General features: G+C 37.5%; 1 protein-coding gene across 15 annotated transcripts in view; it reads right to left on the reverse strand.

The window, feature by feature from the left end:
• The window catches only part of SYNE1 (spectrin repeat containing nuclear envelope protein 1), a 316,896-nt gene that overhangs the window by 236,298 nt on the left and 63,485 nt on the right, over positions 1-17,113 (reverse strand). For 12 of the 15 annotated variants that reach the window (XM_055714587.1, XM_055714586.1, XM_055714585.1 and 9 more), the window contains exons 4-10: positions 16,603-16,698; positions 14,643-14,726; positions 11,169-11,189; positions 10,799-10,891; positions 8,996-9,174; positions 6,821-7,017; positions 6,570-6,679 (exon numbers count right to left, since the gene is read on the reverse strand). In XM_055714587.1, coding sequence (XP_055570562.1) covers positions 6,570-6,679; positions 6,821-7,017; positions 8,996-9,174; positions 10,799-10,891; positions 11,169-11,189; positions 14,643-14,726; positions 16,603-16,698 — 780 coding nt within the window. The remainder of the gene's footprint in view (positions 1-6,569; positions 6,680-6,820; positions 7,018-8,995; positions 9,175-10,798; positions 10,892-11,168; positions 11,190-14,642; positions 14,727-16,602; positions 16,699-17,113) is intronic. The other 3 variants (XM_055714589.1, XM_055714581.1, XM_055714591.1) reach the window with 1 other exon arrangement.

Genomic DNA, 17,113 nt, shown 5'->3' on the forward strand with positions numbered 1-17,113 from the left:
TGTAATGTAAATGTAAAATGTAAAACTACAAGATGTACTTAAAATACTATCAAGTTCATGTTTTTGTATCATATCTAGTGAAGTAGTTTTCGTATCAGATCTGATTTCCAGATTACTAGTCACTACATGATTTATTTTATCTGGAAAAATAGTTATTTACCTTAGAATAACTCTGATTCTTTGAGATGTGTTAACTACACAAGTTCACATATGTGTATAGCTGGCCCATGCATGAGATACTAGATCCCTTTTAATTCTGGAAATGCACAAGCAAATAGCTGTTTCCTCTGACCACAAATAAGGTATAAGGTTCAAGCACTACTCCAGTTCTTCCAATGGAGATTCCTTATAAAATGAGCATTGAATCAGGAGGGAAGATGAATAGGAATTTGTGTGGACAACACATCTTGAGGAAACACAGTGGCAGTTGAATTGGCTGGAGGGCAGGGGGAAAGGGTTGGGAATCTACACACACACCCCAGCAAAACACCCAGACACACTGCACTCTGAAGTAGGATTTTTCTGACCTAATGTGGGGATCTGCAACTGCAATAGATAGTAACTCTTTCAGTTCTTTTTGACAGATAGAAAAAAAACAGTTGCATCTACTGCCCAATTCATCTCATTCTACAGCAGGCATTTAACACAGGTCAGATGGAATACACCCTAAAAGTGCTTAATTTTGAAAAATAAGAAATTAAGAGTACCCCAGGAGTTTAAGGGATAAGAGTCTTGCAAGGTTCTCTCCCAGGTACCTGGATTCTACCATTCTGTGATAAGTATTTCCTTACACTACACTTCAGGGGGAAGACAGAAAGAATCGGGGGATTATACTGGTCACAAGACTATAAAGCATGTTTGGATTTCTTTTTAATCAACTGCCAACATTTTATCTATTATTACCTAAGGGGAGGATTCATCTGAGTCAGTTTTACCTCTGTTGAAATACTATGCAGCATGAACTTCCAGAAGACAATTTATTGAGGATATCATATTAAGAAAGATGCCATGTATCTCTCACTGATTACAGAGGGAGTGTAAATACCTAGCTTTTAGATTCTTAAAAGATGGATGAATCCTGTCTAAAATAAGTAAACTAAACAAATAATGCAAAATTCCTGAGGAAAGCTTTATGATGGACATGGATACTCCAGGTCAGTAGAAGAAAAGAGACAACAGATACTGTTCTGCCTTGCACTGTTAGCTGTAGTGATCACAAGGGCACTCAATTCACTTACATGGTTTCCAGAAAACATAAAAGGGCAATTTCACAATGAACCAATCTTACATGTCTGGTCTGATCTTGCATATGTTTGTGTACCTAGAACAGAATCTATGGACAACACTTCTTGAAAAAGAACAAATCGATTTTCAATCTAAATGGATTATATAGTCACACAAATATATCTGATTCACTGCCAACTCTATGCACTAAGAAAAGAAGTACTCTCTCCTTTACATTTTTTCCAGTCAACTAATTTAGCAAGGTCAATATCAGAATAACCATGGGTGCAGAAAGGACTTTAGAAAAGGTACTTAAATGGCTTGTGTGGTCAAGAAAGTCAGTTGCCATACTATGATTCCAAGCAGTTACTTCTACCAAAAAAGATTTCCCTTAAATTGGCAAAGTGGTAAGTTCACAAATGTTTCCTTTAGCACTAAAGAAAATAGCTCTTGCTCTCCTAAACAAAACCCACTTTTTTATTTTTTAAAGGAATTTAAATCTCCATGCTTATATGTTGCCATTTAGAACAGAACATTCTTCTAGCACTGCAAGAAGATCTCTACTGTTGCTGTTTCATTAAAAATAACCTTAACTATATCAACTAAGCTATTAAATATTATCATAGAATTGCAGAAACACAGAATGGTTCAGGTTGAAAAAGACTTCTGGAGGTCATCTGGTCCAAACTCCCTGCTCAAGCAGGGACATCTAGAGCCAGTTGCCCAGGACCATATCTAGATGGCTTTTGAATACCTCCAACAATGGAAAAACCGTTCGAGACAATTTGCACCAGTACTTGGTCACCGTCACACTGAAAAAGCGTTTGCTAATATTTAGAGGGAACCTCCTGTGTTTCAGTTTGTGCCCATTGCCTCTGGTGGTATCACTGAGCACCATGAAGACAACCCTGGCTCCATCCGCTTTGCACCCTCCCTTCAGGTATTTATACACATTTATATGACCCCCCTGAGCCTCTTCTTCGCCAGGCGGAACAGCCCTAGCTCCCCCAGCCTCTCCTCATAGGAGAAATGCTCCAGTCCCTTCATCATCCTTGTGGTCCTTCGTTAGACTCACTCCAGTATGTCCATGTCTCTTGTATCGAGGAACCCAGTTGGACACAGCCCTCCAAGCGTGTCCTCACCAGCTGGCAATCTCTCTTGAGTTGCTGGCAACACTATCAATTTGGATCTGCTGTTGTGATAGCCTTATTTAACCTGGTGATTTAAATGATCCTTTGCCTAATTTTAACCAAACCATATGCAGTTAAGAATTTAGGCTAAAACATGTGAAAGCACTCAGTGAAAAAAACTCTACAAGATATCTGATTATGAAATATTTGATTGAGAAATGTTTTTCAGTTTTCCCACCAAATACTGTATAAATATGCAATGCAATATTACGTGTCTGTATTTTTAAACTGCATTGTTGGATTTTAAGCATTAGAGTCTCCCCATAAGTATCATGTAGTACAAATGACACTTTTATTTTGCTGAAGATCATCTGGATATTTTGTTTCATCTAAGTATCCTGCAGTCAACAGGATCGACTGCATTAACTCCTGTCTTCTTTCCCTTCCCCTCCAGAACTGTGTAAACTACGATCCTAACACTTGTTGGAATGTATATATGATAGACTGCCAAACCTCTCACTATGATTTTATTGAGAACAAATCAAATATCTTAAAATGCAAGTTCTAAGTACAAGAAATTTGATTAACTGTTGACAGAATCTCACTGAAAATTCATAAGTAAAAAAGCTGAGTGCAAAATAAGCTTCTCTCTCTGTGATGTGACAGAAATACAAAAGTTTATAGTAATAAAATACCAAAGTGTGCAAAAAACTTTAGCCACTTGAGAGTTTATACTTACCCACTCCAAAATGGATGAAAGCATTGTACTATTGTGGGAAAATTACTTGGGGGGCATGGAGGGAGGGGAATTAGGGAAAACTGGGAGCTGACAGAAGCATAGTATTACAGAAAGCTTTTTAGGGTAAAATACAGCTATCGCTTTCAGGACGGTTGGCGTGCACAGAATCTGCATCACCACAGCTCCCTAAGCAACACACCCTGCCAGCTCAGCACATGCTGATGGGAGTAACAGAGGGTAGAGCGGTGTGGAGACACTGTGGCCAGGGTCTGCTGTACTCCCTGCAGGAACGGGAACCTTGTGGCACCACACAGCTGATAAGCTGCATAGAAATTGTCAAATGAAAAATATATGAGATGCCCACTGCTGAGCCAACCATTGTGGTGAAATTACTCTCCTCAGATGAAATAATCTCATTGCAATACTAATGCATACCTCCATGCCAAAGCTACCCATCTCCAAGGTACTACCACCCCTCACTGGATACATGAAACCAATCAGTAACAAAAATATGTATGACAAGAGTCACTCAAGCTCCACCTAAATGTAAAGAAAATAGACTGGTCTTAGACTGAAATAAGTCGAAAGGGGGGGAATTGTCTAAACTCTTGAATTACCACACTGATTTAGTATTTAACTATATGTTAAAACAAAACTATCCACAAAGTTAGGTCAATCTGACTTTCTAAAATTGTTACAAATCAAGGGACTTCTAATCAAGGGAGTCAGCCTTGGGAAGGATGAGAAACAAAGAACAGATAGTGAAAAGAACACCATTATCTAAGTTACACAGAAAGAAGCCTTCAAGTGAGGAAGTTCTGGCTATAACAGGAGACAAGCTGATAAAGCGTTGCAATTCACTGACATCAACAGAAAATTAGTTGAAAATAGGACGATAATTGTGGTAGTGGGAGATCGCAACCTCTGACTCAAATGGCTCCCCTGAAAAAGGACAAATCCCCACTTGAGGAGCATGGGTAGTTAGTAAAGAACTTCAGTAGTGCTACCTGAGGATGCTTACTGATTTGCATTAGAAGCAAGAAACTTGTAACCAATCCTGTGTATGATAATGAATATGCAATGTACTATGAAGTATAAAAAGTAAGAAAACAAGGGGAGAAGTTACCCAAGACTCCATCGTAACTTCTGGGATCAGTTGATGGGCTGAACCTCTCCTCCTCTATAGGGATGCCCATTAGGTAAGAACTTTATTCTATGACTAACTCATGCTAGCTGTTATTAAGTGTATTGTTTTAAGCTTGTTTTGCAGTCAGTGTATTATCGCCAGCAATCTCTGAACTTTATTCTGTCACAAACTTGCATTTTGTATAATAAAAATCTTCAGCTGAAATGAATTCTGTATAAACCTCTGGAGATTTGAGTAGTTTTTATAAGGGATCTGACTCAGTGATGCTGTCAGCAGAGGTCCCTGAATAGGTTAGTTGAATCACCTTCTGATACAGTGGGCTGTCATAACACAGGTAGCACAAAGGCTGGTCAGACACAAGGGTCTCATCTTTCCTGGGAAACCGACAGGCTGATCAAATATAAAGTTTGAGAAAGCCCCCTTTCTTAATGTGACAGCTGTTTTTCTATGTATTTTAACTGTTTCAGGGACAGTGACCACTTGGGGTCCTGGGCCTTTTGTGCATTTCTTACTGGCCTGGATCCATCCAGATCTTCTTCCCTTCAACCCATCACATGCCACATGGTCACCATTTTGTACCATGACCAGAGGTGAGGGAACTGGAAGTTATGGTGGACAGTACTAGGGAGCAAGGTATAGAGGGGACATAGGTGCCTGATGAGAATTTCTCCAGAGATGGATTAGAAGAATTTGTGTCAGAAAAAAATCAAGGGCCTATCACTGTTATTGACTGGAGATTCCACTGGAGAAGTGGAGTTTGTCTCAAACTGCCAAGCACTCCATCAGGAGTGTGAGAATTAATATAGTTCTTCCTCAAGGAAACAAAGAATGATGACATTAGAAATTTAGTGGAATGTTGAATTATTTCATTGCAAAGTCCGGGAATTACTGATTTCTGCAGTGTGACATGCAGGGGACCAGCAGTTCTACCAAAAATTCACCTGGAGTGCTACTGGAATATCTTAGCAATATCTAGGAAGAGGAATTGGTCTTGAGCTAAGCATGTCAAACTGATGAATTTGTGTTGTTTCACTTCCTAGTAATTCACTGGGAATTCTGGAGGCAACTCAGCAGTTTCCCTTTCAGAGCTCACGCACTATCATTTCTGTGGGTATAGCCAGAGGCAGGCAGAGGGTGGAGTGGCTCAGTCCTGCACTCTCCTACACTGTCTCTGAACAAAGCTCAGGAGAAGGTGGTGATACTGTTCCTCAAAATCCAACCCCAGCACAGGCAGCAGGCCTGGCTGAGGCTGTTGGCAGCAGAGACTGCATTGTGTGCCACAGTATGCGGACAACAGAACTGCTTTAGCCTGCCACAGGCAACAGCATGAGGCTTCAGTGCTCGCTCCCTCTGCTTCACTAGCCCCATTTGTCAGTGAGATCCTGTGGCATCAGCACATGTATGCCCTGAGACCAATGTTGCAACAAGGAAAATGAAGAATTCCAGGCAATGGAATCAGACAGCAAAGCTACAGCTGCTTTAGCCACACGCAGCCGTAAGGAAGGAGATTCACTCCTTTCAAAGCTCTTCTGTAGCTCTGTAGGAAATGCAAAGAAACACAGACAAAAACAAGTCCTCTTTCTCTCTTGCTGAGGTTGAGCAGATTGTCTCAGCAGTGTTTCCCATGTTTGCCATGAAGAAAGCAAATGATCAGGATTAGGAAGTGAGTCATGATCACTCGGAGTCACTGAGTATAGCCATTCTACTGCAAAGTGAATGCACTAGAGCATACACAAAACAAAAAACAAGACAACATGACTGAAAACAATTTCCTAGCTTGAATAGTCAGATAACACTGTGCAATAAAAAGAATGCTGTGTCAAAACTGTAACTGCCTCCTGAGCCTAAAATCCTGAAGACTATCCCAAGCAATCTCTTGGACTATTGCTCTTATCCAGAAATGCAGTGTCATAGAACAGAAATAACACATTGCTTCAGGTAACAAATCATTGCAATCTCATTGATGCTATGCTTGAAAATCTCTTAGGGAACTTCAGGATCCATTGGTTTATTACTTTCTACAGTAACTCTTTGTGTTCCTTTTGGCTCCTACTGCCGGTAATAGGAAAATCTCTGCAGGACCATCATTCTGTTTTCTCCATCTACTAGTAAACATCTGCAACACTGGTTCCTTTATTCTCAGCTGATCTTTCCCAGTTTTGCTATTGTGTTTGCTTTTCACTTGAACACTCATCAAAAGGAAACAGAATAAACTATTAGAAAGCTGTAATGTATGTAGGTATTGTATGCATTCATGTATGTGATGTATGTATTCATAAAGCCCCCGTCAAGATAAACTGATTCATACAGTTATGCAAGAGAAACTTACATCATTCTCCTGCACATCAGTCATGGTATGATGAGGATCAGGATAGTACTTCAAAAACTGGGCTACATAAGTCATGACAGACTTTTCATCTGGCTTGTCAACATCCACATCTGGACAAGAGTAGAACACAGTAAATCAATTTATAGCTGAATAGCACAAAGTGCTGCTTAAATGTCTAAACACTATGAATTAGCCCATCTGATTTAACCCACACAGACAGTTCAAGCTTTATTCAACTATGCATTAGGTACCTTCTGGATCAAGGAGCCTTGGAATTCCCAGTTCTGTTTCTGCAAGTGTGAAGGCTTCTTCCAGGTTTTCTCTATTTGACCTTCCCCTCACTTTCTCCATGTCTACTAAATCTGGGCGGATAGCATGAATAACGGAATGAAATGCAACACCACTTCTCCAACTTTGTCCAAAATCTTTGATTTCAATTCCAACTTGCCTAAATAATATCAAAGAAAAAAAAGAAAAAAGTAACTTGCAACAGCATCAGGACTAGATGAAATAAGGGAGGAGACTGGATGCTCCACCCAGTGGTTACTCATCAATAAATCGAAATCACTTGTTGCTCCTGCAATGCTAATCAGGTTGACTAGAGCTCCATCCATCCACTGCATAAATTCATTTCCACCTATGAAGATTAAAGAGTTCTTCGTTATAAACATACTGTATTTGTCTCCAGTGAGCTTGCTAGCAGCAGTAAGCCAATGGTATTTTGAACAAATGAAATGCACCAGGGTTCTCAAGGTTCTTGTAACAACACACAGTCTGTAGATGTACACAGCTCCATTCACTATTCTCTTCCTCACTACAAAGCACTTCATATCTCCCTCATTATAAGTACTGCAATTCAGTTAGGTACATCAGTATCACAGGAAAAAAAAAAAAAAAGGCTGCATTAATCTATCTTTCAAAATGAAAGCATAAACAGTGACAGCACTGCTGTTCAGATGAAAATACAATGCAAAAAAATTTTTATATTCTTACGAAAGGCATGAGTGACACTATAATTTCAAACACTCAGAACACTTACCTGTCCACAAAAAAATAAACACAAATGATCAAGAAATAGCAATATACAATGAGAAAGTAACCAGAAATGAATGACACTTCTGGCTGCTTCTTTCAAAAATAATTCTGAAAGGCATGGTGGTCCACAGACTGCAAGACAGTTTTTAACTTCAGCTGAGCATGCAAACTTCCTTTTACAACATACTTAGTTGTTAGGGTAGCCTTGTCATTGGAAGGTTCACAGCAACAGTAACTCTGAATGAAGGTTTCATTCAAAGCTCACTGTGATCATTGAAACAGTTTCACTGACTTTAATGACCTAGCCCTTGCAAATTACAATGTAAAGCAGGGCCAGGCTAAGCGTACCATCTTTCCTCTAGGCTTTTTTCAACACCTTTCACCTACTCCTCCCAAAAATGTTGACAGTTTCATTTATGAACCTCTTTTTATTTTGTTTGTTTACATATCTGGAAATTGCCGCTGACCACTTTCAGTTGCCTGTCTCTTACTGACAATAATGCAACAGGAAAAATGTCAAATTTGACTGTATTGCACTATAAATTACTAGTAATATACCTATTTCTTGGAGAATTGGAGAAAGTGTAAATCTTTACAATTATATTTCTTTCTTTTGAGGCACTAGTCCATAACTGGCCATTTCGCCTCCACACTTTACCCATGAGTGATCTCTTTAAATAGCAGTGATTCCTTAATTTTAACAAATAAATCCATTTTATTATTTTACATCTTTGATTATTATTTTCTTATTGTGGAAGCCACCAAACTACTATTGGATATTTGATCTAATTCATGTGCTTTTTTAATGCCTTTTTTGGAAGCAGAGTAAACATGGGATAATTATAGTAAATTAAGGAGATGATTCTTAAGTTAACAGGAGATAGCAAGAAATAACTCCAAAATAACTTGGATTAAAAAGAATGAAAATTCAAGGTAAACTTTGTAGTAATATGTCCCTTTTATCACAAAACTGCAAAGGATATCCATAATTTTTCATCGCCTGCCTTTCAACAGCAAGTGCCAGAATTTAGTGCTCCTACAAGCTCTGTCACTGAGGAATGCTGTCGGTGTGGGACTTGCATTGTCATATCAAGTGTTTTGGCAGCAGGACTAATACACTGTCATTCAGACATCTAATTCCCCTTTCAGTTCCTCATTGTGTCAAACATAATCCTACTCATTATTCAGAAACTATAAAATATGATTGCTTGTAAAATTAACGTAAATCATTATTTATTACTTGCTTGTTGTATGGTGGTAACATTTAGCAGCCTCAGTTGTCAAAAAGAACAGGGAGGTGCAAAAGGACAATCCCTGACCAACAGAGTTTAGAATCTGAGGGAAAAGTTTACACTTCAGATACAAATTCAGTTCATTTGTAGGTTACTTACTTTGCTGCTGTGTACTGTATCCATTTTAACAAAGCCTTCCTTGCACTTCCTTGGACCTTCGTTACCACCTTCCGTTTGCTTGGGGGACTCGCTGTTTCTGAACTGACAACACTCTCCACAGAAGAAGCACTGCTAGACAACGACTGCAGCTGTGGGAGGTTGCTGGTAAGCTCTTCAATCTGTGGGGAAAAAATGTTCATGGTTGTAGATGATCTTGATTGTCACCTGTTTCTTAACTACTTTCCTAATACAGCTGACAAAAAAAAAGTTGGGCAGAATCTATGGTTAACATGCTGTGTTTTATTTAACTGTGCATTAAAGTAGCTTCAAAAACGTTAATGTATGTGCCCAGATGATGGTCTTAAGTACAAGACATCTAGCAATCATTGACTTTCTTGACACCCTACAACTAGAACAATATGCAAGTGTGACATCTATGATTCTATGTTATCTATTATGACTAATCACTATCGAAATAGGAAACAATGGCTTACATTTACCTGGAACTCAAATTATAAAACAATCCACTAATTTCAGAGAAGGCTATTAAAGAATAGAAGCAACCTCAATGATCTCATCTGGATAGTTCTTTATTTACCATTGTACTGTTTTGGCACAAATTCAGTTGCAGTTTTGCTTTCAGGTATCTTGTGAAGAAATAGGGAACGTACTACAGGCAAAGTGCACTAGCAGTGCTTGCCAAGGGTGTATGACAGTTATTCATCTCATACCTTTCATCAAATGAAAATTATTGGCTATCTTAAGAACAATAAGTTGACTAAATCTGGGGTTTTTTTAACATGAAAAAGTTATATCCAGAGGATGTTGCAAGATTTTCTGTACTGTTTACTTAAAAAACAGAGTTTTGTCACATCACCGAATGAGTCTGCCACAATGAGAACCACAGCTCTCATGCATTTCTTCTTTTGTTCATGTTAAAATGATGTATCTGCCTGTGACATCTAAAGAAAAGCTCAAAAAATGACCCAACTAAAACTGATGGAGACAACTAGAGTTTCAGTAACTCTGGGAAACATAATTTTCCTCATTATCTCAATGAAATATAAATCAAAATTAAAATGTTAGTATCATTCTGGCTAACTTTTCTTCTGAGGAGATCTGAAATATTGAGATGTCACACTGGTTGGCACTTACAAGAACAGCATCCCTGAGACATTAAAGCTACATCACAAGAGAGTCAAAGCCAAAGAATTCCATAAAGAACAGCAAAAAAATCAGTTCCTTTTTTAATTGTTGGGCAGTGATTCGTTTTGTTAACTCATATGGACAGGATTTAGAAAACAAATTTTTCCTCCCACCTAACTTCAACAGAACGCAAATTATTTCTCCTCTACAAATTCAAAACCCTCTCAGTCTACTCCGTTCACAGCTAATTTTTCTCCTCCTTGCAAATGTCTGCATCTCCCAGTGAAACCAACATATTTACATATACTGTCTGAAAATAATTACTGTCTGAGATCAAGTGCACTGGAATTATACAGCAAAATCACCACTGAGGTTGCTAAAGGTACTTGTAACAAGAATCCATATTCTTGTTTCTGCTGTATTCTTGAGAGAAAGCAGAATAATATGCTGAAGGAATTCCATTCTAGGCCCAGACCAATCTATTCCAAAAAAACCAATGTGAAGCATCCCTACCATCGACTGTTCCTTTAATCATTACCAGATCCTCAGCTAATTACAAAGTAACTATGGTGAAAGACTGGCACTACACCAGTCCATATGAAATGGTGATCTGAACCATTTTGAGCAAGCTACACTGAAATATAAAAAACGTAGTACCTGAAAATACAAAATTATGGTCCACACCAGGCCAAGGACAATAGAGGGTCTGCCATCAGCAATATCAGTTGAGTTTATGTTGACAAGCTTAATCTATATAGGAAAGAAAACATGTTATTATCCCACAGAAGGAACCACATATATTACAAAACACATTTCAAACAGGTTTTATACTTTTACTGCATTTTTCCAATCAAATAAAAGGTCTCAAGTAAAAAAATCATTGAATGGTGCGATTTCAGTTCTTAGACAAGTATCACTATAGGTAATGAATGACTTTTAAGACTGTTGTATGCTATTATTTGTAGAAAAAAATATTTAATTTCAAGTAGAAAGAACAATAAAAATTACATAGAAACATTGTACAAACCGGAGATCCTCTGTATATGGACTAGCATGAAAAGCAAAGGAAAAAAAAAAAGGACAATACAAAAATAAGTATTAAATGATTAATTATTAGGTAAATGCATTAAATTAATTTTACAATGCAAAGAAAGCACGTTTTTTGGCACATCTTACAACACAGTTCGTAAGGAAAGCAAATTTTAAATTATACAGGGCTTTCTTGCTATAGTTCAAACATATTTGGAATTGAAAGAGAAAAGTGAGTTTAAGAATGAACAAGAAAAGGAAAAAGGTCCCTTGCAAGACAAACCTGACTATAGTTCTTTTACAATAAGAAGAGAGTTGGAAAAAATTAGTTGTCCAAGGTCACATGACTTTTTCAACAGAAACAGGAACAGATTCCATGACTCTCAACTCCCAAATGCTAATCTATAGTCTGAATAAAGTATCACCCTAAAATAAGATTGCAAGATAAAAGGTAGTAAAGGAGGAGATAAAGAGTATAAGGAAATTATGAGGTAGGTAATGCCCAAGGAAATGGAATTAAGCAGGTACTATTGGAGAATTAGCAAATATGTTACCACTTATTTCCTCAGCAAAACTAAGAGTCTGCCATCAATCATGATAGAAATATGAAGAGCTGCTGAAGTGTTCACGCACTGCAAGCTTGTTCATGCACAAAGTTTATGGAAAAACCTTGGAGAAGAGGTTAAAGAAAAGCAGAAGAATGACTTTAAGTGACCTCACGTGTCTCCCCAAAACACAGAAAAGACCGCAGTTGTCTAAATCAGCAGCTGGAAACTCACTAGATAATGGCAAGAGCAAACAAAAAATTGTTTAGACCTGTGAAGCTCTTTTCAGAATTGAAACTCCACAGTCTGCCTGGGAAGATGCAGAGGAGAAATACCCACAGGTTTTATTTCCAAACCTCTCCACCAAGAAATCTGACAAAACTCTGGGAAAACGGACTACTTGCTCCTCTAGCAGGCAATAAGGAAAATTTCCTATTACCTACCTAAAGAAAAATATACCAAGAGTCTCTTCTGTCAGCTGGATCAATTTCAACAAAAGCTTTCCTTTTCTAGGAAATGAGGTTTTTCTTATATATATTACAGATCAAAAGATTTACAGGGTCTCAGCTAAAGCTTCTGATTAGGCTAGTGTTCACAGAAGCATAGCCTGCCTTGTCTAGTTATTGTGTTATCTTTGGTTTATAATCCATTAAAATGGATCTAAAACAACAAAATAGACTTTTTAGAACCACAAAAAGTAACAGTTTGGTCCAGAATGGTATCTGTTCATTGCCAGTTGCATTTTGCAATGTAACAGGAGTATTTGCAGAAGTCTGATTGGACAGTGAAATAGGAAGTTGATTAAATGTGTAACAAACTTTATTTATGGGAGAGCCCATGGAGGAAGGAGATCCTGTCGGCACTCCTCAAAGAGCTGTACACAGCCACCCATCTCTGTTCATTCACCTTTGAGTACAGACCAGGGACTGCAGTCAGTTGCTGAAGAACCATTTGTGGTCTGAACAGCATCTGCACCTCCTCTGGGAGGAAAAGGTTGACAGAGTTGAAAGGGAACAAGGTCTTTAAAAAAAAGATAGTCAGGATGAGTTTGGTACAATGCTCTGGATGATGCTCTGTTTGTGTTGAGAAAAGGAATGTACTCTGAATAATTAGAAAAGGTTCCACTGAATGTACTCTGAATAATTAGAAAAGATAAGGTGGGCACCTGAAGGAGATAAGGAGACCATCAAGTCAGGAAATCATTGAACAAAGAAAATTGAAAGGTCTACTCCACCTAGATCCCACCTATTGTGAATGGAATGACTGGGTGTCAAAATCAAATATGTATGTAAAGATGTTGTGTAACCTCTCACAAAAACTGTATAAAATACCTAACTTTTCCCTGCATAGTTTGGAGCTAGTTTGTCCGGTGCGAATCGGCTAGCTCCCCGACGTTGCACGAAATAAATACCTTTGCTGCTTAAAGACAAAATTAGTCTCTGAGCAGTTACTCTGTGCTGTTTTGGCAGAGTGCATAGATGCATCCTTCAGGCTGGATTCAAACTAGAGATCACATGCTAATGCACACCAGTCTACCTGACACAACACACATTGCCAACTCCCTCCAGAAAAAAATCCGGCATATTGATACAAAGTACATAGAAAAATAACTAGACAAGTCCAGACAAAAATGCTTAGATATCAGAAGCAAAAACATGCCGCTCCATTTCTGGCAATCTATCTTCATCTTCAGCAGGGTCAGTTATCTAGCTGCACTGCTGCAGTATTTCTGGGATCTAAGGTGAGTGATTCAAAGTTTGGGTCACCCACCACATTGTAACACATAAACTAGGGAAGGTTTTTGCTCCCCACCCCAGCCTTGTCCTAGGTTATACAGGTCTCACCAGAGAGCAGCCCTCTTTGTATCGAAGCCTCCACTCTCAGGGTGCACACAATACGGTTTGTGTTAACAAACTGTAGTACATAAACCAGTGAAATTGGGCGCTAACGCTGAATTTTGCTTTGGGAATATATTTGTCTTTGATTTTATCATATATTTTTCAATTTAAAAAAAAATTCTTATAGATTTCTTTCTACAGACACCTGCTAAGATTGTTTCCCATATCATAGAAACATAATAGGTCAAGATGCCATAGGTTAAAGAGGGAAAGAATTTAAAACCCCAACAACTCCTGTTCTGCTGCACTGTGGAGACATAAAATTCATGTGTTACATCTGCATTGAGAAAAATTGAACTGAAATGCAGAAATTAGAAGAACAAAATATCTGCAATCTAATTAAAAAAGCAGATACAAGTCATTACAATACAGAGAGAAAAGTCAGGAAAAAGTAGATTGTTTCTATCTGATATTGATACCTAGATCACACTGAGGTTTTAGGTTTTCTGACTTTTGTTAAATTTATAAAATATTTTGTTTCATTTCTAAAATGGCCACAGCACTGACTTTACCAGAATCAATCCAGGATTAGCCTGAAGTCCTGCCAAGCTAATAAGGAGTTGCGTTGTTCTAAATTTTCATGTCTATACTTTCAGTGAGTAAATTTTTACATGTACAACCTAGTGAAGGCCATAAATCTATTCTTTTAATTTTTAATTAATACCTCTACTAAACTGAAGATCGTTGTTCTTTTCTGAGAACAGCAACAAGATAGTAAGGAATATGAGGAGCTGAAGAGCACATTTTTTAAAAAAAAGAAGAAAAAAAAAAGGAAGAAGATCATCCAAGATTATTCTAAGTAAAAAAAATAAGAAAAAACAAGTTTTACCCTATACATTGCTACATATTAGTGTTGGGTCTTGTAATTTTTACTTTACAGCAGCTTTTAGGCACTGTGTAGAAACTGAAGACTGCATACATAGCTCAGATTTTGGAGAATAAGAACAGGTAGGTGGATATAAATCATACATTTAAGAAAAGAAAGAAAAAAATGAAGGAAAAGACAGGACTAAATGCTACCAAACCTACCCGTCTTCCTTCTAGAAACTTAAGAGCTGTGCCAATGTTGGCAACCCAGTGAATTCTCTTCAGCTGACGTCCCTGCTCACAAGGCTTAAAGAGAAAAAACAGCATAAACTCCAATTGGATTTATACCAATTCACTGCAAAAAATGAAGTTCCAGATTATTATAAATGCCTATGTACATACCATACATACATCTGATTTATTTGTAAAAATGTTCCTTGAAACAGTCAAATCGTATCTTTGCATATACCAACAGGGAAGGCTGACAGATAGAGGGGATGTAAATGTGATTCTTTGATTATAAAGAAGTCATATATATCTTAAAAACATCAGGATGCAAGCTGTCAGCTTCAGCCTATAAACTTCATCAAATCACAGAACTGTTTTTCTTATGTAAAATAAACTACTACTATTTTTATACACAAACACACACACAAATATATATATATATATATGTGTATTTGAGAGAAGGCAACATTCTCTCAGTAAAATGCTTTTGCCTGCACAGGAGACGTCAAGGTGGTTGCTGCTTTTAAAAATCAGTCTACAGTGAAGACATTTTACATAGAGGATTTTTATCCACACTCTATAATACCTTACTGCCAATTAAAAATACCAAACTATGACATACCCTCACTGAACAATGAATTTTGATGAACTTCAGACATGTAGGCTAAAAAAAGACTGGAATTTTGAATTAAATCAAGAACATATCCTAGGCTTCTAATACTCTACAGTGGAATGAAATTTGCCGCTTAATCTTATATTGTAATGCAAATATACAACTATTATAATTTAAATTTGTGATCATAAAATTACAAATGGATTTAACAAAGTCCTGCTACAGATTCTGAAATTCCTCTTGAAGTTACTACTAACATCATAGTCTCATATACATAACCTTTAAATTAACCAGACATTGATCTGGTTCTGTAATATGTCTTGTCTTTCACTAATTCATATAGGCAGGATACAATTCAGTGAATTTCATTGTAACAGGAACCATCATTAAAATTCTTTTCCTGTTTTACCACTTCTGTTTTGCCACAAGAGGGAGACGTTCTGTTCTATACTAACAAAACAGAAATGGGTATATTTAACAGAGCAGAAACACACTTCTAATTCCAGCTTTTTTCACATCTTACAGTAAAATCGCTCTTGCAGTCTGAATTCCTACCTAATTTTGGGTATCACCTGCAATCAAAACAGAGGTGAAATATGAAAAAGAGGCAAAAGTGTGGCACTTGCAAATTGCCTACATGTGAAGGAACAGGTAACATCTGAACCCTACAGTAAGCTGAATGACAGACTTGGCTCTGGTCCTTCAGATGCTGCCACCTGATCTGCGAGCTGATTTGGAACAAGTGAGAGTCCATGGCCTAAAACACGTTTGCTTTTCTTCTGCATCACATGCACAAAACTAGCCTGGCTCCCAAGAGGCACCCTACTTGCCATGTACACACTGCAGCCTCTGCACACCACCTGACTGTGAAAAAGCTATTTGGCATCATTTAAGGTTCTTTACAGTAGCAGCACAGCTGTCAAGCTAAATGGATATAAGACCCCATGAAATTTGAGGGGCTCGCTTTTTTCTTTTTTTTTTTTTTTCCAGAAAGACACATGTAAATTTAAGCAGAAAAGACTGTCAGCATTTCTTCAAGATGTGTAGCAATAGCTTGCAGTTTAGATATTGCTTATGTCATAGCAACACCCAGATGAACTGCAAAGACTAATATAAAAAAGCAATTTTAATGAAACACTAAGATGAAAATAATAGAAAATGCATAAAATCAAGAATGTCAGTCTGTAATAATCTTTTTTTTTGTAACCAGATAGACAACTCTACAAATAAACTTATTTTGCTATGGTACAGTAAGGTTTTTAGATATAGAAACATATTGGAAAATTATATCCTAGAGAAGTTATGCAACTGTCATATATTCAGATGGAAGGAAGTTCTTACCAGTTTCTGCCCTGAAAGAACTTCCAAAAGGGCAATTAACATTACCCCATCTTTGATATCTTCAAACAGGTCATTCACCAGCATGGGAGGATTGCGCTGAAAAGGGAGAAGACTTCAGATATTATAAAGGCTCACCAGCATTACATCCTACTTCCTTTCAAACAGAAGCACAAAGAGTGACTGGTCCACTTCTTCATGTTTTATAATGTTTAATATCAATGTGTCATTTAACTATTGCTTTGCCACCATATTGTTTAACTATTTAACATTTCTGGCACAGGACTGTAACACTAGATGCTTTCTGCCACTAATGATAAAATGCAAAAATCTCCTGCTCCCTAAAACGACCAAAGAAGCACATCAACAACTGCCTATGAGTCTATAAAATATGCACAACTTACAGATGTACTGTTACAGTCATATTCCAATCTATCAGCATATTTTGCCTAGTGTTAAGTATGTCAGAGAAATTTCACTTTCTCAGTCTGAGCAATACAAGGAGATATATGAA

The sequence above is a fragment of the Falco cherrug genome, chromosome 6 (assembly GCF_023634085.1).
Source record: "Falco cherrug isolate bFalChe1 chromosome 6, bFalChe1.pri, whole genome shotgun sequence".
In the NCBI taxonomy this organism is placed as follows: Eukaryota; Metazoa; Chordata; class Aves; order Falconiformes; family Falconidae; genus Falco; species Falco cherrug.